Source organism: Heteronotia binoei, chromosome 15, assembly GCF_032191835.1.
Source record: "Heteronotia binoei isolate CCM8104 ecotype False Entrance Well chromosome 15, APGP_CSIRO_Hbin_v1, whole genome shotgun sequence".
Lineage (NCBI taxonomy): Eukaryota > Metazoa > Chordata > Lepidosauria > Squamata > Gekkonidae > Heteronotia > Heteronotia binoei.
In genome coordinates, this window is record NC_083237.1 from 9,882,064 (window position 1) to 9,905,837 (window position 23,774).

The window sequence follows — 23,774 nt, forward strand, 5'->3', positions numbered from 1 at the left end:
TGCCTACAGAATGGAAATTATTTTGCCTATTGACCCACAATTTGGCAGGAAGGGTGTTGAGAATTTGACATCACCACCCAAAATAAATAATGGGGGGTGAACAGTAAGAAATGTAAATGTCAATGAAAATAGGGACCAAATTTATTAATACAAACCAAACTGCTAAAGAAACGCAATCTGCTTTTTAACTTTAATCTGAATCCCAGGGAAAATTGGGTGCTCAACATTGAACTATTGACTTTCAAGGGTACTTGAGATGCTTATTAAGAAACAAATTAAATACAGCTCTCAAGCTCTGATAGTCCAAATAATGATGTCCTTTGTTTATTTCAAATGGATTCATTTATTAAGACCTAGAGATGCTTACAAGACAGGTAACTGAAAGAACTGAAGAATCAAATAATGGGGGTTCGCAGCTGTTACTATTTGGTGGGCACTTCTACCTTAAGGGTCAAATATTACTATAATAAAGAACAAAAGAGGAAGATAAGGACCTTTGAAGTTACTAACGCATTCCTTCTCACACTCATGAGACACAACAGCGTTCCATGAAAATCTAAACATCCAGTAGCCAGATGGCCCTGGCTGTTAAGTAGTAAATACCACAATTCAGCTTCTATATATGCAGGAGCTTGACAACCGCTTTTCCTCAAAATACAGAAAACTGTAATTTTAATTCTCTTTCCAAACTGCTCTAAATAAACTTCAGCGATAATATATTTTCCCTTTTTATGCAGAAAAGGTCACTGTAGAATTGGAGGCCATTTGCCTTATTTTAAAGATTTTTCACTGCTTGATCTTCAGATATGGATTGTTGAACTGTGAGTGGGGAGGGCTGTCATGCCTCTTTGCCCGAGGAAATTAAATGTGGCTTTGTTTGGGGTTGATGAAAGTCCAGACCAGTTTGGTGTAGTGGTTAAGAGTGATAGACTCTATGAGAGGTGGAATTCTAGCAGGAGCTCTTTTGCATATTAGGCCACACACTCCTGATGTAGCCAATCCTCCAAGAGCTTACAAAAGAGAGCCTTGTAAACTCCAGCAGGATTGGCTACATCAGGGGTGTGTGGCCTAATTTGCAAAGGAACTCCTGCTAGAATTCCACCCTGGATTCTACTCTGGAGAACCAAGTTTGATTCTCCACTCCTCCGCATGAAGCCAGCTGGGTGGCCCTGGGTCAATCACAGCTCTTTCAGAGCTTTCTCAGCTCCACCTATCTCACAAAGAGTCTATTGTGGAGAGATGAAATGAAGGCAATTGTAAGCCATTCCAAGCTCCTTCAGGTGGTAAAGAGTGGAGTAGAAAACCGACTCTCCTCCTTCTTTCCAAAGGATTTCTGGTTTTCTAGAAGGCTAGTTTTTGGCCTGCTGCTAGCAAATTTGATCTCTCTGTATACCTTGCACTGTAATAAGTGGAGGTGTCATCATAATTCAGGCTATTCAGCTACAGGAAAAAATTGTCCTCTGGAGGCATCTCTTGTGTTGCTGATACAACCTTGGAGAGCACTGTTATAGTTCCCACCAACCCAGATTGTTCCCACCCACTCAGGGTTTTTTCCTAACAGACCCAGCTCACATTATTGCTTATTAAATCAAATGAAAGGGTGCAGGTCAGTAGTGGGGTCTCTCCTGGCCTCTTGATGACACCATCGGACTCTGTCAGGGTGATTTGTGTGAAAATGCCTGTATTAGAGGGAAACAATCAAAAGGGCAACAAGTACCATTAGAAAATGTCATGGAAACTCCTTTAGCTATCTTCACAAGAAGTCTTTCTTACACTCAGGGAAGATCATTAGATCACTAGGAAATATATCAGAATCCTTAATTTCATTATGGGAGACATTTCCTCAGACCTCCTTAGCAACTGGGTTCTAGCAGTGTTTCTGAACTCATTGCCCTCTTAGAATTAATTTTAATCACAGAACTAATTTTCATGATGAAATGGTGGCTCTTTTTCTCCTTTGTAAATAAATTACATTTAAAAAAACAAAATAAAACATGGCAACTCTGATATACTATTTTTTTTGTTCAACATTCACCACATACTAAACAGTTTTAACACAAATATAAAACTATGTGGAAAAGAGTATGGGATGTTCTAGTCACAGAGTGATGAACATATATGGATTTCACCCCCAATAAGAGTACGGAAGAGCCAAGATTCCTAGACCATCATATATCATGATAAGGCATAGAAAGCACAGAAAGACCTGCAGCACTATCAATAAACTCTCCCCCCCCACACACACACACACACTGGTTTGTTTCTTTGCTGCAAAGTGGGTTACTGCTTTTCATCCCCCCACACACACACACAAACACACACACTTCTCCTTGGTGGTCTATACCTGGATCACTTCAAAGTGACCACTTTGGGTTCCCTCACTTTTTCCTGGGTTTTCTACCAGAATCATCTCACGGTCATTGCCTTCTTCCTCTGCATCTCCCCACCCCAACACTTTCTGGGGTTCTGCTACCTGGGATACCCTTTCTGCTCTTCTCTAATACACCTCACATTTTCCTGGGTTTTCTCCCTCAATTGTTCCACAGTCTTTGCATTTGGGTTGCCGCCTTCCTCTGCATCCCTAACACCCACCCCACTACTTTCTGGGGTTCTGCTTCCTGCCCTGTTCCATAGTTGCTGCCTGGGGGTTCCTGTCTGCTGTTGTCCAACACTGCTCTTTCTCCTGGGGTTACTACCCAAATTGTTCCACAGTTGTTTCCTTGGGGTTCCATCCTTCCTGTGCATCTCTAACCCCTCTGCATTTAGGGGTTCTTCTGCCTGGTTTTCCTTTCTGCTCCGATCCCATACACCACTCAACACCCAACATCTCTCCAAAAAGCACCTTCCTGGGCCCTCTTTGCTTGGGGGCCCATAATTCAGACCTCTCCCTCAAATCCAACCATCAAGTAACTTGTTGGGCATATGAAGGACATCCCCAGGAGGCACTCTGCAAGGTAGATGCCTCTAGCTCACCCAGGGTCCATTTTGTTCATTTCTGAACCAGCACATGACCTCTTATTGAAAAGCACTGTCTGGGGCACCTTTTTGAGGGTCCGTAACTCAGACACCTGAAGTCCAATCTTCACCAAACTTGGAGATCATATAGAGGAGAGTCAGCTTGAGATGCTCTTCAATTTTGGAACCTCTGTACTCCTGGGGGGGGGGTGTTTTTCATTGGAACCAGCTCACAAACCAAGCAGTGATTTACTCATCAGTGCCCATCCCTACATTTGACCATCTGCTGAGGGATGTAATTCCATGAATGCAAGAAACACAGGAAGACAAACCAAAGTGTTTAGAGATGGCAGTCATGTCATTAGATGTCAATTTGGTACGTGAAAAATGATACTCCCCCTTTTCGCTTGAAACCTGCTTTTTGATATCTCAAAGGTTTCTTTGAAGAAGCACTTCTCATGACAATTTCAAAAAACAAAACAAATTAAAGTTGAAGAAAGGTGTATTTTAAAGTAATAGCAAGACAGCCAAATCTCAAAAGAACAGAAAGAGAGTATGCTTCGATTGTAGATAGCATATTATATTGATATGTTGTTTATCAATCAATCAATCTACCTTTAATGGCATATAATTGTTTATCAATATTACATGTAATTACTTTTTATATCATGCTTCAAACCTTGGTGTATCATCACTCAACACCTTGATATGGTTAACAATTGCAGGAGTATCTGTATTGTTATACGTATGCCATCAATTACTAAATGAAATGATTTTTTTAAAAAAAAAATCAAAATATTTTTTAAAAGTAAAAAAAAAAATGGTTACATGAAGCATTAGGTCCAGTTTTTTTTATTTATTTAAAAAGGATGTGGCGAGACTTTCAGATTGGAAGAGTTTTAAAAGTCCCCCTAATACATGTCTAGCATCTAAGGTACTACTGGATTCAAATATGAACATATGAAGCTGTCTTAAACTGAATCAGACCCTGGGTCCATTAAAGTCAGTATTGTCTACTTAGACTGGCAGTGGCTCTCCAGGGTCTCAAGCTGAGGTTTTTCACACCTATTTGCCTGGACCCTTTTTAGTTGGAGATGCCAGGGATTGAACCTGGGACTTTCTGCTTACCAAGTAGATGCTCTACCATTGAGCCACCATCTGAGATTAAAATGTCTTGTCATGCCAACATTTCCCAGTTATCCTCTCATATGATTTTGGATGCAGTTCACAGTTAGATCTTACAGCATGGTCAGCCAATTGAAGCAGATGTGAGAATGGTTTTGGTCAGTACTTGGATGAGAGAGCCACATTCTGCAGGAAGATAGACTTGGCAACCCCGAGGTCCCTTCCAACTCTTTATCTCCTTAATTTTATTGCTTCTCACAAGACCTCTGATGATGGCACAGTTTTTGAGAACACGGGATACGTTTTTTCAAAGGCGTCTGCTGCTTCGTTAACGTCATGAAAACAAAGGAAGGGGTTTGTCTCATTGCATTCAGTAATTTAATTGCAGCTGTTTTGAAGTCTTTGTTCCTGATTGTGAAGATGAAAGGGGTTATTGTGGGCATAACAACTACGGTAATGAAGTACAACACCTTGTTGGTTTGAGTGTCGCTTTGGGTTGATGGTCTGAGGTACATAAAAAGTGATGCTCCGTAGAGGATGCCAACAACAGTGAGATGGGAAGAGCACGTGGAAAATGCTTTTGACCGTCCACTGACAGATGGGATCCGAACTATGGTGGTTATAATGCATGCATAAGAAACCAGCGTGAAGAGAAATGAACCCCACATGACGATCGCCCCATAAAGGACACCAATGAGCTCCATCAAAGTTGTGTCGACACAAGCTAATTTAAAAACAGGCCCAGCATCGCAGAAGAAGTGATCGATGACGTTGTGCCTACAGAACGGATAAGCCCAAACAACGATAGCCTGGAAAAAGTTAATGGTAAACCCACTGAACCAAGTCAGCAACGCAAGAGACAAGCAGAGCCTGTTTGTCATCTTGGCGTTATAAAGAAAAGGTTTGCAAATGGCTGTGTAACGGTCAAAAGACATGACCGTGAGGTTGAAGAACTGTGTGGCTCCCACCGAGAAAGCAATATAGATTTGTGCCATACAGCATGTGAAGCAGATGGTGTTTTGGTCCAAGGCAAGGTTGGTCAGCATCTTCGGCACTATTACTGTGGTGGTCCAGAGTTCCCCCAAGGAAAAGTTGCTGAGGAAGAAATACATGGGCATGTGGAGTTTGGGTTCCATAAAGACCACTGTGATGATTAAACAGTTGCCCGAGACTGAAATGAGGTACATCAGGAGAACAACAGCAAAAAACACCATCCGTATTGCGTGAAATTCAGGAAATCCCAGAAGAACAAATTCAGTGATGAATGTTCCATTGCCCATCTCCATCTCCTTCCTTCCCTTTTTTTAAAAAAAAGAAGGGAAAAATGATTGCGACAGCTCATATCCATGCAGACACACATGCCAGTATTTCATTATATATGTATATGTATTTGAGGACAAGGAAATATATATGTATTTGAGGATAAGTATCCTATTCATTGGGGATGTAGAATGGTATAGTGTAGCCCAATCTTGTCAAATCTTGGAAGCTAAGCTGGGTTGGTACATGGATGGGAGACCACCAAGGAAGTCTTTGCAAAGAAATGCAGTGACAGACCACCTCTGCTTAATCGCTCACCTTAAAACCCCTATGAGATCTCCAACTTGCAAACTGATGGCACCACACGCACATACATGATGAAACTATTTCTTCAAAAATTATTAAATTATTGATTCATGTTTCTCCAACTCAGATTTCTACGTATACATATATATCAATTTTCTATGTCTTTGAATTTTAAACTAGCCTTTTTTAAAGAGAAAGAACCATATATTCAGAAAAAAAAACACCAGTGAAAACATAATGACTTTACTGTTGCAAAATGCTGTCAAGTTGCATTTGACTTAAGCTGATCTCATAGCATTACCTACCTTTGTGTAGCACCCCTGAACTTCCTTGCAGGTCTCCTCAGCAGAGGTGGCTTGACATTGCCTGCCTCTGGGAGAGCCAGATTGGTGCAGTGGTTAAGTGTGCGGACTCTTATCTGGGAGAACCAGGTTTGATTCCCCACTCCTCCACTTGCACCTGCTGGAATGGCCTTGGGTCATCCATAGCTGTCACACAGTTGTCCTTGAAAGGGCAGTTTATGTGAGAGCTCTCTCAGCCCCACTCACCTCACAGGGTGTCTGTTGTGAGAGAGGAATATAAAGAAACCTGTGAGTAAGGAGATATGCATACTGTGGGAAACACAGACCATTTGCATCTAAAATAAAAGAATTATGTGTCCCTGGTCAGCCCAGAGTGGAGTGAGGTGGGAGTCCAACAGCCTGAAGTTGTGAATTAATGTTGGTTCAGCATCTTACAAAAAGGACTGGCCCTTCTATCTGGCCAAGTGAGCTTTGATTCCCAGTAGCTCACAACCCAGAACATTTTGTTAGTTTTTAAGGTGCTACTGGAGACTAATTTTGTTCTGCCATGGCAGGAAAAACCAGCTACCCATTTGAAAAAAAAAAATATTTCAAAAATCTCATTTGGGATATTTTGTTACAGCAATCAAATTATGAGACCCATTCAGCACCAGTTAGTGCAAGTAACTAGAACACAGGGTGGGACACATCTTCTCCCAGAAACCAACAATGATACATACCGATAATTTCAGGTGGATGGAATATTTTCTCTGATCTTCCATGGATTTTGTTCTTCAGGAAACATGTGATCCATGACTGAGAGATATAATTACATTATCTAAAACTATTGATGTTTTCTTCTCCCTCACCCAGAAATCCTAATCGCTTAAAATAAAACCTATAACATTTAATAAAACTTTGAATGGCCAATTAATGTGTTTATTGATGATATTTGTAACATCACACTCCCCCCCCCCCTTTCCTCTGGAAATGGAACATTTCCCAAAGGTGGTTCTCCAAGCCTAGCTTGGTGTTTCGTGAAACATCTAAGGAGAATAATTAAGTTTTCAAAAAAGTTCTTTTTAATATCAAGAGAGTCAACTCTTGAAGGAATAAAAGTGGCTCATTTGTATTTCTAAAATTAAACATCCAACATGCGGTGGAGAGAGTTGACAAATAGAACATTTTTCCCTTTCCCAAAATACTAAAACTCAAGGGAATCCAATGAAGCTGATAGGCATTAGATTCAGGAGGGACAAAAGGGAGTACTTCTTTACAGAGAGTGAATAACATGCGGGATTTGCCACCAGAGGATTTAGGGATGGCCACAAGAGTACATAAGAACATAAGGGAAGCCATGTTGGATCAGGTCAATGGTCCATCCAGTCCAACACTCTGTGTCACACAGTGGCAAATAAAAACAGGCACCATCAGGAGGTCTATCAGTGGGGTCAGGACACTAGAAGCCCTCCCTCTGTGCCCCCCCAAGGACCAGAAATACAGAGCGTCACTGCCCCAGATAGAGAATTCCAACAATACACCATGACTAATAGCCACTGATGGACCTCTGCTCCATATATGTATCCAGTCCCTTCTTGAATCTGTCTATTCTGGCAACCGTCACCATTTCATGTGGCAGTGCATTGCACATGTTAATCACTTTTTGGGTGAAGAAGTACTTCCTTTTTCTGTTCTAACCCGGTTGCTCAGCAATTTCATTGAATGTTCACGAGTTCTCATATTGTGAGAAAGGGAGAAAAGTATGTATTTCTCTACCTTCTCTATCCCATTCATAATCTTGTGTAAATCTCTATCATGTCACCCTGCAGTCGACATTTCTCCACGCTAAAGGCTCCAAACATTTTAACCTTTCTTCATAGGGAAAGTGTCCCAACCTTTTAAACATTCTAGTTACCCTTTTCTGGACTTTTTCCAGTGCTAAACTGTTCTGTGGTGACCAGAATTATACACGGTATTCCAAATGAGGCTGCACCATCAATTTATAGAGGGGCATTATGATACTGGCTGATTTGTTTTCAATTCCCATCCTAATAATTCCCAGCACGGCATTGGCCTTTTAACTGCAGTTGCACACTGTCTCAGCCTTTTCTACCATGACCTCAAGATCTCTTTCTTGGTTAGTCTCCACCAGTTCACCCCCCATCAACTTGTATTTATAGTTAGGATTTTTGGCCCTGATGTGCATCACTTTGTACTTAGCCATGTTGAACTTTATTTGTCATGTTGACGCCCACTCGCCCAGCCTCACAGATCCCTTTGGAGTGCTTCACAATCCTCTCTGGTTGTCACCACCCTGAACAATTTAGTGTCATCTGCAAACTTAGCCACTTCACTGCTTACTCCCAACTCCAAATCATTAATGAGCAAGTTAAAAAGCAAAGAAGAAATAGCAGCTCTGAGAGAACTTGTGGCTGATCCAAGATCACATCAGCAGGTGTATGTGGAGGAGTGAGAAATCAAACCTGGCTCTCCCAGATAAGAGTCCATGCATTTAACCACTACACCAAACTGGCTCTTAGTGATGGTAATAAAGGGTTTTTTTTTCTATTTTAATAAAACTGGACATTAATTTTGATTCAGTAGTCGATGGTATGAGATGTGCTAAGTAGTTTGAGAAAACCAAACTGTAAGTATCTTAAATAAATGTACTGTATCGCCTTCGCAGTGCAGTAATTGAATTACATGACGAGGAAGTTTGTGCCACAAAGGCCTAGGGGTACTACCAATTCTAGTATTAAAATTGCCCCCCCCCATTCAGAATAATGAGACAGACAACAATATGGATAAAGGGCCACTTTATTTAATCTTAATGGCAATGGGGAAAAAATGGGGCCAGGTCAAGCCAGGGGTCATAACCAGACCACCTCCTTGACCCGAAAACTGGGCGAGCCCTGGGTGTGAGCCGACCAAACGGCTCAAACCCGGCCGGCCAGGCACTCGATCCCATTCACAAAGCTCCACCCTCACCCAAGCCGTGCAGCCTGGGTTGTGGACAACTCAAAAGTGACGGGATCCTGAGGCTTCCTGGAGCCAACCTTGAGCCGTACAGTGTAGGTCACCCCAGGGACGCCCTACACCCCAATGGTGCGTTTCCATGGGAGCACACCAATACCCCAAAAGAACATGTTCCCAACAGTAAAACCGCCAGTGACCAAAACTATCAACAGCGCCACCGGAGCCAATTGCCAATGCACCATCTACAGTGTAAGGTAGGCGAAAACACTCCCATATAAGGCCAATGTGTTTGAAAGTGAAAAATTCCTACCTGGCCCCCATAATCAGGCGACCAGCCTATGCCTACACTGCATGACGGGCGGGCGGGCAGGCTGAAGACCCTGCAATTGAACTGCGACACAAAGGGCTGGGCTAGCCTATATAAGGCCGCCCAGCCCCCACAGCTCAGGAACAATCCATTGTCTCTCCTCCAGCAGGGGAGGCAATGGACGGCCCCCAGCCTAAGGGGGCCCATCGGCCGCTTTGCTGGGTGGGGCCGAATTCCCAATGATTTCAGGGCAATTCCTGGAGAGGATGAAAGTTAAGGATGGGAGGGAGCTCAGCAGAGATACGATGTCACAGATTGCGTCCTCTGATGCTGCAATTTTCTCCAGGGGATCCAATCTCTGTAGTGCTAGTATAAGTTGTAATTCCAGAACTTCAGCCTCCACCTGGAGGTAAACAACTCTAGAAGGGCCTAGTGATGGAGTTTGTTCATAATGGAGAACTGGATCAAAGTTCCTGTCAGGGCTGGTGCGTGGGAGTAGGCAAAGTAGGCAGTTGCCTAGGGCACCACTTGACATAGGGGGCACCCCTGGGTGCCCTCTCCCAGATGCATTACTCTGACTACTGACCACTGTCACCTTGTCTTCTCCCATCACCAAGCTGCCCTCAACAAAGCCAATTTGGTCTCCCACCTCATCCTATCCCGCCACCTTCTTTCCTGCAAGCAATTATTCTCACATATTTTTTTTTAATAACATATCACTTAAAAAAATTAAAATTAAAAATCAGTAAATTAAAAATGTGAAAAGTTTCAAGTTTGGTGCTCTTCATTTTCCCTATATTTTTTTTTAATAATGGGGGGGGGGGACACTAGTGGGTGATTTGCCTGGGGCTCCAGAAAGCCTAGCACCGGACGTGGTTCCTGTTTATCATCCCAAAAGCAATAAGGAGGCTAGAAATTAGGTTCAAAGCACAGAAAAAAATACCAAGGTTGTCACTTGCGGTCCAAACTTCAAAGTGGTAATTATCATCTCCTGAAATTATCTCTATCACTGTAATTTATTCAACTGACCAAAGCTCCAGTGGTTTATCAAAAAGTGCCAGAAAGCAGTCAACAATTCTGAAAGTGGCTATGAAATACCCCTGTGTCACTGAGAGGGGAGAGAAGGGACTAAACAGGGCACTGTCAGTTTGATCTCTCACATTTTTTAGTTTAGAGAGAAGCTTTTCAGGATGATAATGCTGGTAATTTTACTCCAGTTGCTTCACGTGGCATGCAGAGTAAAGGGCATGAGTTGTCCTAAAAATGACCCTCTCCCTGTTCCATATGAGTGGTATCAGCCAGGGGACCTCCTCGTTGGTGGCATTTCTTCTCAGATCATTTACACCCTTCATGGAGTGTGTTTTACGGAACATCCTTCACAGAAGTTATTTGAACTTCCAGAGTAAGAACGGCCCTCCACTCCCAGATTCTGTTTCCTTGGTCTGATGAAATGCAGGAACAACAACTGCACTCAAGAAAGTACCTGGTGCATCTCAGTGTTCCATTCCAGAGAGCCAGTTTGGTGTAGTGGTTAAGTGTGTGAACTCTTATCTGGGAGAACTGGGTTTGATTCCCTACTCCTCCACTTGCAGCTGCTGGAATGGCCTTGGGTTAGCCATAGCTCTGGCAGAGATTGTCCTTGAAAGGGCAGCTGCTGTGAGAGTCCTCTCAGCCCCACCCACCTCACAGGGTGTCTGTTGTAGGGGAGGAAGGTAAAGGAGATTGTGAGTCTCTCTGAGACTCTGAGATTTGGAGTGGAGGGAGGGATATATATCCAATATCATCTTCTTCTTTTGCAATTGCTTTGTCAATCTTCTCTGTTCTGTTTGCAGTCCATACAGAATTTGTGGCCTCTCTTGGGAAAATGGGGAATGTGTTTGGTTTTATTCAAACTGAACTGATACTCAGTTTCACGTTTTGCATACAGAAAGGCTGTAGCAAAATGCAAAAAAAGGTGATATAAAATCTCAAAATTCCTCTGTATAAGTGAGTATAAAATGGCAGGTATGGGATGGGGAAAATCTAGGGAAAGAAAATGAGATTGATTTTTAATTTTTTTACAGGATCATAAATAAGACATTGTTGCTGTTTTTTTGTTTGTTTGTTTTTAAATAAAGACAATGTGGTAATTTTAAGGGACTACCTTGACAACCCAGTATGTCAACTGAGATATCATGAACTACCGTAGTGAGATAAAAGTCAACAACAAACACTTGACATTTTTAAAGCAAAATCTGTAATGTCTGCACTTCGGCAGGTTCCACTCAACTTTGGGGGAGGGGACTAGGATTCCTCTTTTTTAAAAAAAAATTGAAATGTTTCTCCAAAGCAGGGAATTCCCTTACAATGGCTGAAGGCTACATCCTAGGTGTGGGGAGGTTGTGCTGCTTTTTTGATCCATTCCTCTTGAGCTTTCATAAAAGTCTCAATATGGTATGGAGACCATAGGAAAATATATTTCCATTTCCCTTTTCATTTCTGTATCTCCCCCCCCCCCCAATTGTGTCTTCAAAAATATATATAGGATTCCTCCCTTTCTAACTTTCAAATGTTTCTCCAAAGCAAGGTGTTCTCCACAATGGCTGAAGGTTATGTGCTAGGTTTGAGGAGGTTGTGCAGGTTTTCTGATTTATACAGGATCTACACTTTGCAATTAGATAGAAGAAAGTTCATAAAAGTGAAAATAGAGTATGGAAAAGAGAACTCTTGATTCTATAATGTATTACAACCAATGTTCCCTCTAAGCTAAATTAGTGTGAGCTAGATCACAATTTTTTAGCCTCCAGCTCACACATTTTTGTCTCAGCTCAGGAAAAATGGCCTTAGAGCAAACTAATTTATGCAGTGGCTCACACCTTTAATGCCAGTAGCTTACATAGTGGAATCTTTGCTCACAAGACTCCATAGCTTAGAGGGAACATCGATTACAACTGTATTATCCATGTTAGCAAGATGTTTCTTATATGAGAAACAGAAATATACGTGAATGAAATCGCACAGAAGAAACTGAGTCAAACACAGAATGGTCCAGAATGATTTTAAAATGGAACAGGATGTTGTAGAATTATCTTATAATAGAGAATGTTGCTTTTTTTTTTACAGAATGGTGACTAAGTTCTATCAACATGTCCTCGCCTTGGTTTTTGCTGTAAATGACATCAACGAGAATCCCCAGATCCTGCCAAACTTTACCCTCGGATTCCATATCTCTGACAGCTACTATGATGCACGGATGACCTACCGGACCACTCTGGACCTGCTCTTCAAATCACATATTTTTTTCGCTAATTACAAATGTAATTCCCAGAGAAATGTGGTAGCCATTGTTGGTGGACTTGATCCTGCTGTCTCATTTCATATAGCAGACATCTTAGACCTCTACAAGATTCCACAGGTTGGATATGTATATATGAATGCGTTGGGTACTCAATCAATCAAGTTTAATTTGGTCAAAAGATCAACAAGGATAAAAACAGATAAAAGGACACTTTTTTTTTTAAATTGGCACATAAAAAGTAGAATGACACATAAAAAGGAGATTTTTAAAACTCTGATTCATTTTTCAGCATTCAGAATTTCCATAATCAGACAGTCTCTAGTTCACAAAATTTTGCTACCGTGTAAGATACAAATTTCTGACTATCTTCTAACAGGTATATCTGCAGAGTAGTGGCTTACATCTGGAGAGTAATGGGATAAGTATTTGGAGTCTTTCTTCTCGATATTATTCATGGTGTAAGAGTGTACAGTATGTGTAATAGACTCAAACACATTTCTTGAACAGTAGCAGTGCTGCTGCATAAAAATGCATTGAGTTTTGCTCTTGAAAAAGCCCATCTGTATCTCTCATAATTTGATACCCAAAAGGAATGAGGGTACTGTGTATCTCAGTCTTTTTTTCAAGCTCCTGTAACTTAGAGGAAGGTTGGATATGTGCATGTATAAATGTATGATTTGACAAACCACCACTTTTCTTTCCTGGAGTGTCAAGCATCGATATTTCTCAATAATTAGTTTTTTGTTGTTGAATCAAAAGTTGCTTTATTGTAGAAATGCAAAAGCTTTACCAAGGACAGAATCCTTGGAAGTAATAACGTACACAGGCTTACATAGTTACTTTATAGGGTAGTTTCGAAGGGTATCATGCAGATGCAGTTTGAGTCAAGGGTTCAAAGATTACTACATAGTATCTTTTTATTACTAAGGAATGTAAGCTATTAAAAACATCTCCCTTTCTCACACTTCTCTGAGACCAGATAAGACCTGTCTGTGTGAATCTGGGGGAGAGGCACATCACACTGTTACCACCCAGGCTAGCATAAACATCCTTGGGCCAGATGGATTTATTACTTGCCCCTAGGTTGTAAAGGAAGGGGGGAGCAGAAGCAGTTGGTGATCTGCTCTTCATCTAAGGAACCATCATGGCACACAGAAATATGCATGCTTGACATACTGCCCCTCCAAGACTTTTTTCGCGGTTTGGCATAGAATTTTAATCAGCTCTGGTTCTCTTACATTTGAGCTATCGACCCACTCATTGTGGGCTACAGAAAAATGTTTCCATCTAATCAGAAAATACAATACACCCCGCTTCAGTTTAGCATCTAAGGTTTCTTTTACTTCATGGTGATTCTGATCTTCAACTGGAATAGGTTCTGGAACTTGAGGTCGGGGATGCCAAGACATAGGGTCCCTCTGGAATAAGCTGCAATGAAAGATGGGGTGTATCTTACTAAACAGTTTAGGTAATTTGAGTTCTACGATCACTTTACTGATTATGCATTTAATATGGAACGGTCCCAAGAACTTGTATGCCAGGTTTTTAGAGGGTTGTGGTAAAGGCAAGTTCTTGGTTGACAGAAACACTGTATCTCCCACTTTAAAATCCCAAGCGGGTAAATGGCATTTGTCATAATGTTTTTTGTAAGTTTCTTTTGCCACTTCCAGGTTCTCTTGGATATTGTTCCAAACTTTCCCCAATTTTCCCCACCACTGTTCAAAAGATGATGACACATCCAGCATCACTCCCCCGGGCAACAGAGGAAATGGTTTCCCCTCGTATCCAAAAAGGGGGAGGATTTGGTAGAACTATGCATACTGTTATTGTATCCATACTCAGCAAACAGTAGGTCTGCCCAATTTGACTGTTGATAATTCACAAAACACCTTAAATATTGTTCTAGCAAGGCGTTCACCCTCTCCGTCTGTCCATCCGTCTGGGGGTGGTACGCGGAACTCAGCCTCTGTTCAATCCTAGTCAGTTTACAAAACTCTCACCAGAAGTTGGTAATGAACTGAATGCCCCGGTCACTAATTAGCTTGTCCAGGAATGAGTGTAGTTTCACCACGGGTTGGAAAAATAGCTGCGCCAATTTTTTAGCCGTGGGTATTTGTGCACAAGGAATGAAATGGGCTTGTTTAGAAAAGGTGTCCACTACTACCAGAATTACAGTTTTTTCCTTGCGAAGCGGGCAGTTCTACAATGAAATCCAACGAGACAATAGACTATCGTCTGGTGGCTGTCTCCAAAGGTTGTAACAACCCGGGGATTTTTCCTCCCCTTCTTTTAGCCATTAAACATATTGGGCAGGAGGCAACATATGAAATATCTCTTTTCATGAACGGCCACCAAAATTGTCTATTCACTAAATGCAGGGTCTTGACATACCCAAAATGCCCAGAGAGTTTGCTGTCATGACAAAACTAAGGCTTTCCGGCACATAGAGTTTACCGTCCTTGTACCAGAACCCCCCTTCACCTTTTTTTTACTCCTTCGGGTATGGCATCTCCTTCTTTCTCTACCTCAGTGATCAGTTTCTCTCCCCTCCATTTTTCTTCCACCTTCTCGCACTTTGCTTTTGAACGCATACTTACGGCCCCCCTCAACTGGCTGGGGGAGAGGAGAGAATCGACCACTTCCTCTCTTTGGCTATTGTGCTGAGGAAATCTTGATCAGGCATCCACTAGAAAGTTCTTAGACCCAGGGATGTGTTTTAGCTTAAAGTCGAATTTGGTGAAGAACCCCGCCCACCTAATTTATTTATCAGTCAGTTTTCTGCACCCTGTTAGTGCTTCTAGGTTTTTATGATCTGTCCATATTTCAAATGGAACTATCGCTCCTTCCAACCAAGACCTCCATGTTTTTAACGTGAAAGAGGGAGAATTCTGACAGCTGTAATGATAAAGACTTTGTTGGTGTTTGTAGAACAAACTCAAAGTTAGAGGTTAATAGAAAACAGGAAGATACAGAATGGGAAAATGCCTTTAACATTTTGGCAAATTCTTTCTGTTCAACATTTTCATCAAAATGCACCATATTCCTGCAATTCATTTCTAAAATATATGTACATTTTCTTTTAGCTCACTTATAGCTCATTTGCACCTAAGGAGAGAGATGTGACAGAGGTCCTTTCCTTTTACCGCATGGTCCCAAATGAAACCCCACAGTATAAGGGGATTGTTCAATTGCTTCTCCATTTTGGATGGACATGGGTTGGCTTGTTTGTGGTAGATGATCACAGTGGAGAACATTTCTTGCAAGCCATAGAGACTTTGTTTATTCAGAATAGAATTTGTTTGGACTTCACAGAAAATATCCCTAACCAGTCCAGATGGGATACTGTGGGTGATTTGAATGTCTTAATCTCAAAAGTATATCATCCTTTGACACAGAGCAAAGCCAATGCTTTTATCATCTATGGTGAATCTATGACCATAATAGAAATGAATACTGCAATGTTTCTAGGAGATCCTGGATATGAAGAAAATCCTTTATACAGAAAAGTCTGGATTATGACAGCTCAAGTTGATTTCATACAGACCAGCACACTAAATATCTTGAGTTTCTACATGTTTCGAGGTGCTCTCGCCTTCACAGTTTGCACCAATGAGCTTCTTGGATTCAAGAAGTTTCTTCAGAACATCAACCCTCATTGGACAAAAAGCAATGATTTTCTCAAGGTGTTCTGGGAGCAATCATTTCACTGTACCCTTCCAGATTCTGAGCAGCCAATCAAGGTAGATGAAATGTGTACTGGGGAGGAGAGACTGGAGAAACTTCCTGGGCATATTTTTGAAATGTGCATGTTAGGCCACAGTTACAGTATCTATAATGCTGTCTATGCTGTGGCATTGGCTCTACATGCCATGTACTCATCATCTAGCCCCAACTACAGAGCAACAGGAGGTGGCAAAAGAGATGTGTATCCAGCCAGGCAGCCTTGGAAGGTAATTCTGCGCAATGAAATATATTGCCTTGAACATTTTCTACATGACGCTGTTGCACAGCTGTATAAAAAGAATAGAATCATAGCTAACATCTGTGAAATTTACAGGGCGTTTTCGCACTCACCTCCAGCCGGCGCGACCCCGCTCTTCACGCCGCAGGATCTGCGCGGATTTCGCACAAGAAGCGTCGGAGCAGCCTTTTGCGCCGGCGACTTCCGTCGCAAAAGCCGCTCAAACGTTTTCGTTTGAGCGGGTTTTGCGACGGAAGTCGCCGGCGCAAAAGGCTGCTCGGGTGCTTCTTGTGCGAAATCCGCGCAGATCCTGCGGCGTGAAGAGGGGGGTCGCGCCGGCTGGAGGTGAGTGCGAAAACGCCCACAGTGATTTCCATTACTATACTTCTTTTGTACACCATACTGTTCCATAGTTTCCTAAATACAGTAACCATGTTATATTTATTGTTTGTTGTATGCATTATATTTCATTGCTGATCACTTACAGTTTAATGCATTATTGCAATTTTGCAGTTTCATTTTATTATATTGACAATTTTACATAGACTGCTGTTATTGTATTGTTTTAAATTATGCAATCCATCTTGTGAAGCCTCAGTGAAAAATACAGGCTATGACAAACAAAGACATGTATAAATAAAATAATTTATTGATCAACAACATTGGTTTAAGGCAATAACTTGATAAATTTAGTTTGTGAACATTGTAATGACCAAGTATTGTAAGTACAGACGCTATCCTATAATTCATTTTTTAAAAAGTAGGAATGCACTAGATTTTTCAGCCATGGAATAGAGCTGCTTTTTCAGACTAAATCTATTGGTTTGATGAAAAAACATTTTACAGTCTGAACGTGTCAGTTCCAATACTCCCTCTAAGCTGTGGAGACATGTGAGCAAAAATTAGGCTGGGAAGGTCTAAATTGTTCAAGGTCACCCAGTGGCTTTCCAGGACTGAAAAAAGTAGGAATGCACTAGATTTTTCAGCCATGGAATAGAGCTGCTTTTTCAGGCTAAATCTATTGGGGGAACAGTGCATCAGCTGTATCAATGAGGGAAAACATTTAACAGTCTGAACGTGTCAGTTCCAATACTCCCCCTAAGCTGTGGAGTCATGTGAGCATTAAAGTTGTGAGCTACTGCAGAAATTAGCTTGCTCTTGGACCATTTCTCCTGACCAAAGACAAAAATGTGTGAACCAGAGGCTAAAAAATTGTGAGCTAGCTCACACTAACTCAGCTTAGAGGCAACACTGGTCAGTACTATGGAATGATGCAGAAATGTAACAGCAATTCTTGTGATTCTTCTTCCTGCTGTGTAATCTGTCCATCATGGAATTGGACCCTGATTTGAAATATCCTTTGTTCTTTTTTTTCCCCTCTTTCAACTAGCTCCACTCTTTTCTTCAAGGCCTTTCCTTTAATAATTCAGCCGGAGAAACCATCTCCTTTAATAAGAATAAGGAAATGGAAACTGGGTTTGACATTGTGAACATGGTTATCTTCCCAAACAAATCCTTTCATCGAGTAAAAGTCGGAAGAGTGGATGAAGAGACTCTTGAAGGAAAAGGATTCATCATTCATGAGAATATGATTGTTTGGAACAAACATTTTAATGAGGTATGGGTGGCCAGCTAGCCTTAGGGACCACATCCTTCTTGAGATGGAATAAAATTCAGGACCTCTTTTTCCCCCCAGAATTCCTTGACCTTTTCATGAAGGGTTGGGTTCCTTAATAAAGTGAGAGTCAATTGCTGCGTTCAAGAACTAGTAAGAAATGTTACATTAAAGTGTCATCAATTTGACTTATTCTCAAAATGGTTAAACCTGTGGACACAAACCTGAGTACAGCTCCAGGTTTGTTAAACCTGCAGGCTACAAACTAACTTGCTATAAACTAACCTTGCTACTTACCTAAGCATGGCTTATTGCTACTACTCAAGAGCAGCCATCTCATGAAATCCTGTGTTGTCTAGTGGTTAGAATACCAAAGAAGGACTTCATATCCTTTTCAGTCCTGGAAAGCCACTGGGTAACTTTGAACAATTTAGACATTCCCAGCCTAATTTTCCTTGCAGAAAGGATAAGGACTGACAATTAAGAGCACCTGGACTCCTTCTGGTTGGCCAGTGGCTTCCCACCCACATCCACATTAGAGTTTCATACTATGATCTAGAAAACCCAAATTCACTTCCACAATTTGGTATGGGCATTTGTCAAATGACCTTGGATCATCATTCTCTCTCTCAGCCACAACTACCTAATAGTGTTGTTGTGATATAAAGTACTTTGGATCCCCATTGTGGAGAAAGGGAAATAAGAAATGATGTGAATAATACATATAGCTCAGAAATGGGGATAGAAGTTTGTTGGGTGGGTGGCAAGGGAAAAAAAACAAGCAAGAAGAGGTGATGATATGGAAACTATGTCAGTAGGAAGGAAAGAATAGTATTGAGGGGGATACAGGGGGTATAGCTGTCCCTCACCCTTTGTTGTGCAGTTTCCCCCTGTTTAGCTAGGCATAGTCCAACCTAGCAGCTGTAACCGCACACAGTTTTCCCAGGAAATGGTGCCAGAAGGAGAGAAAACTGAAGATGGGGTGGAGGGGCAGATAGATAAGTTGGGTGATGGTTGGGAAGGAAATAAGAAAGCAGAAAAACACAGATGTTATGGGGGCTTTCAGTGAAGGAGAAGAGAAAAGAGTAAGGGAGGGGAAATGAGATGCCTCCACAAGTCCTCACAGTTTTCCTACCTGAAAATCTCTGTCCTCAATAGCATTTGGAGAAAAGGATCATTGCTATAGAATTTCCTTACCAGTCTTAAAATTGGGTAGATTTGAGGAGTAGAAAAAGTTCAGAAGATATGTAGAAAAAGAGTGGAAAATAAAAGGACTTTGGACAATTTTTGATAATGATTAAGTCTTAGAAAAAAGAAGAATATTAATTTTTGGTTTTATTAGTTAAGGGTACTTTTAAACATTAGTACTTTAAGTAAATAACACCGGCGGGGGTCAAGTAATGGGGGGAGGGGTGGGTAGAAAGTAACATATGGGATAGATAAAAGAAGTTACTAATGATGCAAGAAATATAATTTGTTACCATATGTTACCAAATAAAATTGTTTTAAAACACTTAAAATTGGGTAGATTTGGTGAGAGCATAAGAAGAACCATACATATACAACCAATGGTCTATCTCCTCCAGCATCCTTTCTCATAAAGTGGTAAATTGGTTCTCGACAGCCTTACTAAAGTTATTCAGGTGTCACAACTGGCCCAGATCATTCCTTTTGCTTTGGAATGAGGCAATGAGTTGAATAAGCAAATAATTTTCTCTGGAATCCAACCTCTACACATCCAAGCAAAAAATGACAAAAAATATTATCTGCTCCTATCAGAAAGGTTCGGCCCCTCCCCAGCCAAGCCGGCTTGCCGGCGCTTAGGCTGGGGGCCATCTTTGCCTCCCTGGAAGGAGGGAGGGGCGACATCACCCGATATACGGGTGCTTGTCTTGGGTGCGGAGCCGGGGCTGTATAAGCCCCGGCTCCCGCTTACTCTGCACGCTGTTCCTTTGGCTCTCTGCCCGCCCACCCTCCCCTTGTGGCAGTACAGGTGTATGCCGGTTGCCTTATTAGGGGCCAGGTAGGAATTTTTTCACTTCCACATAATTGGCTCATGTGGGGGTGTTTTTTGCCTACCTTGTACTGCCTATTAGGTTAGGATTGCTAGTGTTATTTCTTTTGGTCGCAGGCTGGAGGAGGTTTGGCCACAGGGTTTTCCAGGGGAGCACCTATGGCCTAGCACCGTTGGTGCGGTGGTCTGCAGGAACCGTAGATGGGCTACACGGCTCAGTGCGGGGAATGCAGATCACAGGGAGCCTCACCTGGGTGGATCTTTCCATGGGGATCGATGCCAGCCCGGATGGTGATGGCTGGAGGCCTGGCCGCTCAGCTACAACCCGAATACGGCGGGCTTGTGCTGGGGGCAGAGTGGCCCTTTGGACAAAGCGGGGTCCAGGTGTTGACCCCAGGGCTTGTCTGGTCTGGTTTTTCACCCCCTGCCAGTTACAGTTGTTAATTGTTTAATAAAGCGGCCCGGTTTAAAACCCAACACTTGTGTCTGCCTCTTCATTCCAACTGGGGGGGCAAATACAAGCTGGTGGTTGCTTGGATAATGTTCTGCTTTCTTCAGCTTTGACTGTCTACCTGAAATGTGCACGTGTATGTGTGCATACCTGTGTATGTGTGTGTGCAATACATAATTTCTCCCTTCCTTGACACATCTCATATACTGCCATAGGTGGTTCCCCTTTCTCTGTGCAATGATCCATGCTCCCCTGGTTACCACAAGCAAATGAAGGAAGAAGAGGCATTTTGCTGCTATGATTGTTCTCCTTGCCCAGAAGGCAAGTTCTCCAGCAACAAAGGTAGTTGATCTAAATTGGATTTCCCAAGTATTGAGAATTAATATAGAAATCCATTTAATAAAATGATAATTTATCATCATTTCTATTAAAACATATAGCGTTGTCACAGTTCACACACAGAGATGGCTCCGCTCCTCTTTCTTTTCAGACATGGATGACTGTTTCAGATGTCCAGATGATCAATATCCAAGCAAGAACCAGGATGGATGCATTCCCAAAATTATAAGCTTCCTGTCTTTTGAAGAACCTCTAGGGATAAGTCTGGTTTTACTTGCTCTTTCTTTGTCCCTGACCACAACCTTAATCCTAGGAACTTTCATTAAGCACAGGGATACCCCCATTGTCAAAGCCAACAACACAGATATCACCTACACTCTTCTGATCTCCCTCCTTTTCTGCTTCCTCTGCTCTTTGCTCTTTCTTGGAAAACCAAGCAAGGTGACCTGCTTCCTCCGACAGGCTGCTTTTGGTATCATCTTCTCAGTGGCTGTGTCTTGTGTTCTGGCCAAAACCATCACTGTGATTGTAGCTTTCATGGTCACCAAACCAGGGTCCAGCATGAGGAAGTGGGTGGGCAAAAGATTGGCCAGCTTCACTGTCATCTCTTGCTCCCTTGTTCAAGTAAGTATTTGTACAATGTGGCTTGGAACCTCTCCCCCCTTTCCAGATACTGACTCTCACTCACTGATTGCAGAGATTATAGTAGAATGCAATGAAAGTTCTGCCATTATGTTTTATATCGTCCTTGGCTACATAGGACTTCTGTCCCTCATAAGCTTGCTTGTGGCCTTTCTTGCCCGGAAGTTACCAGATAGTTTTAACGAAGCCAAATCGATCACCTTCAGCATGTTGATGTTTTGCAGTGTTTGGTTGTGTTTTGTTCCAACCTACTTGAGTACCAAAGGGAAACAGATGGTGGCCGTGGAGATCTTCTCCATCTTGGTCTCCAGTGCTGGCTTACTGGCTTGGATCTTTTCCCCCAAGTTTTATATAATTGTGCTGAGGCCTGAACTCAATACAAAGGGTCACCTCATGCAAAAAAAGTAAGAATCTATAGCCTATTTCTCTATCTCTCTCCGTGCCTTTTTCAGAATAACAGTGATCCTACTCTAGGACTTACTTTGGCTCTCTTATAACTTCTTTCAGTTCCACATATTCAGATGTCCAAAGGCAACATATGATAAAATAGTATAACATTTTAGAAAGGGAAAAAATGATAATAATTCTGTTCTTGCTTTTTGATTAATATGTTATATAAAGACAATCAAACCATTTCCACTAATTCTTACAACAACACAGGTACCAGTGTACAGTGGAGAATACAATAACTTCACCAGTTGGATTGATACACTCATACAGGAATGTGTGTAAATAAACTGTCCAGTGCAATAAACATATAGTGACAAATATATGTAGCAAGCAAATAGAACGCATACTTTCTATAGTGTCCCCCAATCAGTATTTTCAGTGGCCGTTTTCCCACAGAGCTTACTGCGAAGCGACGTCCCTCTTCACCGCGCAGCATCTATGTGGATTTCCCACCAACTGCTCCACATAACCAGGAAGAGCTGCGGCTTTTGCGTCGCTAACGTAAACTGTTTTTTAGCTGTTTACATCTGCGACACAAAAGGTCCGGCACTTCCTGGTTCTGCGGAGCAGTTGGTGGGAAATCCGCGCAGATGCTGGGCGGTGAAGAGGGACGTCGCTCCGCGGTAAGCTCTGTGGGAAAATGGCCAGTGTCTCAATTCTGTTGGGCACTGCCTTCGGCTGCTTCTTGAAATCCGAAGCTTGGGTGGAGTTAGAGGCATCGTTCTGCCAAACACTTCACACTGAGAGAACAAAGACTGTATTTCCTGGATACTTTACGGTTTTGCAGTTCTTAACCCTTCATCAGTCTTCTCTTATTGCTGCTATTACTGGAGCTACGGACAATGGATTCAAACATGGATCTATGCATGCATTCTATTTGTTTATTTAAGGTTTATATGCCGCGCACTCCACAAGCGGACTTTGGGTGGCTAACAATCATAATAAAATGTTTCAAAATTACAGTTGTAAAAAGATTTAAAAAACCATATATAGACAATTTAAAAAACCAGAATATGGTGCTATGAAAAAGATCTTGTTACCACAGGTGATTTATATGGATATCTCAGTTCTTAGTTCTTCTGTTAGTCTGTTAGAGATCTTATAGATAATATTGCTCAGTGGCATAGCAGTGACAGCCTCCTCCCCCATTAGTTGTTGTAGGCCTGTTGAAAGAGTTTGGTTTTAAAGGCCCTGTGGAATTGGGAGAGGTCCCGCAGGGCCCTTATGGTCTCTGGGAGAGCATTCCATAGTGTCGATGCTGCCACTGAGAAGGCCCTAGCCCGTGTAGAGCTTAGTCTGGCCTCCTTTGGTCCAGGGATGGATAACAGATTTTGGGCTCCTGAATGCATTGCTTTCTGGAGTATATATGGGGAAAGGCAGTCCTTTAGATAGGTAGGTCCTTGGTCATATTGGACTTTGAAGATTCTAGAATCTCTGCTTCCTGCTTGCTCCACTAATTCTGGCTTCCCTCTCACATCATTCTTCATGGTCTCCTATGACCCAGCACCAACACTCAAGTGTGGCCTGGGGAGGGGGCGGGTGTCAGAACTTGTAACTTTCCTATGTACTGTTAGCCTAACTGACTCCATGATGTAGCCTAACAAAATAGAAAGCTGTATAACTAACATAAATGATTGGTATGCTGGTATGTTGTGGTCACCCGAGCGTGACTGATAGTCTCTGTGTAACATCTCCAGGTGCCCTTTGAAGCTGGGCCGTTTGGCCTTCACTCCGGGAGGGCATCCTTTTCACTGATAACAGAGCTTGGGAAAGAGACTAATGTCTGGGGACTGTGTGAAAGATGGTTTTATGGTA

The 23,774-nt window shown here is 42.1% G+C and overlaps 2 protein-coding genes across 2 annotated transcripts; one reads left to right on the plus strand and one right to left on the minus strand.

Moving 5' to 3' along the window:
- Nucleotides 1-4,325: 4,325 nt before the first annotated feature.
- LOC132584701 (olfactory receptor 6X1-like) lies at nt 4,326-5,360 on the minus strand. The gene has a single exon (XM_060256595.1). It carries the CDS (start codon nt 5,358-5,360, stop codon nt 4,326-4,328), a length of 1,035 nt encoding a protein of 344 aa, XP_060112578.1.
- A 6,953-nt stretch (nt 5,361-12,313) lies between these two features.
- On the plus strand, nt 12,314-21,917 carry LOC132584702 (vomeronasal type-2 receptor 26-like). Its single transcript, XM_060256596.1, has 4 exons — nt 12,314-12,604; nt 17,839-18,066; nt 20,744-20,870; nt 21,019-21,917. Exons 1-4 carry the CDS (start codon nt 12,314-12,316, stop codon nt 21,915-21,917), a joined length of 1,545 nt encoding a protein of 514 aa, XP_060112579.1.
- Nucleotides 21,918-23,774: the final 1,857 nt, after the last annotated feature.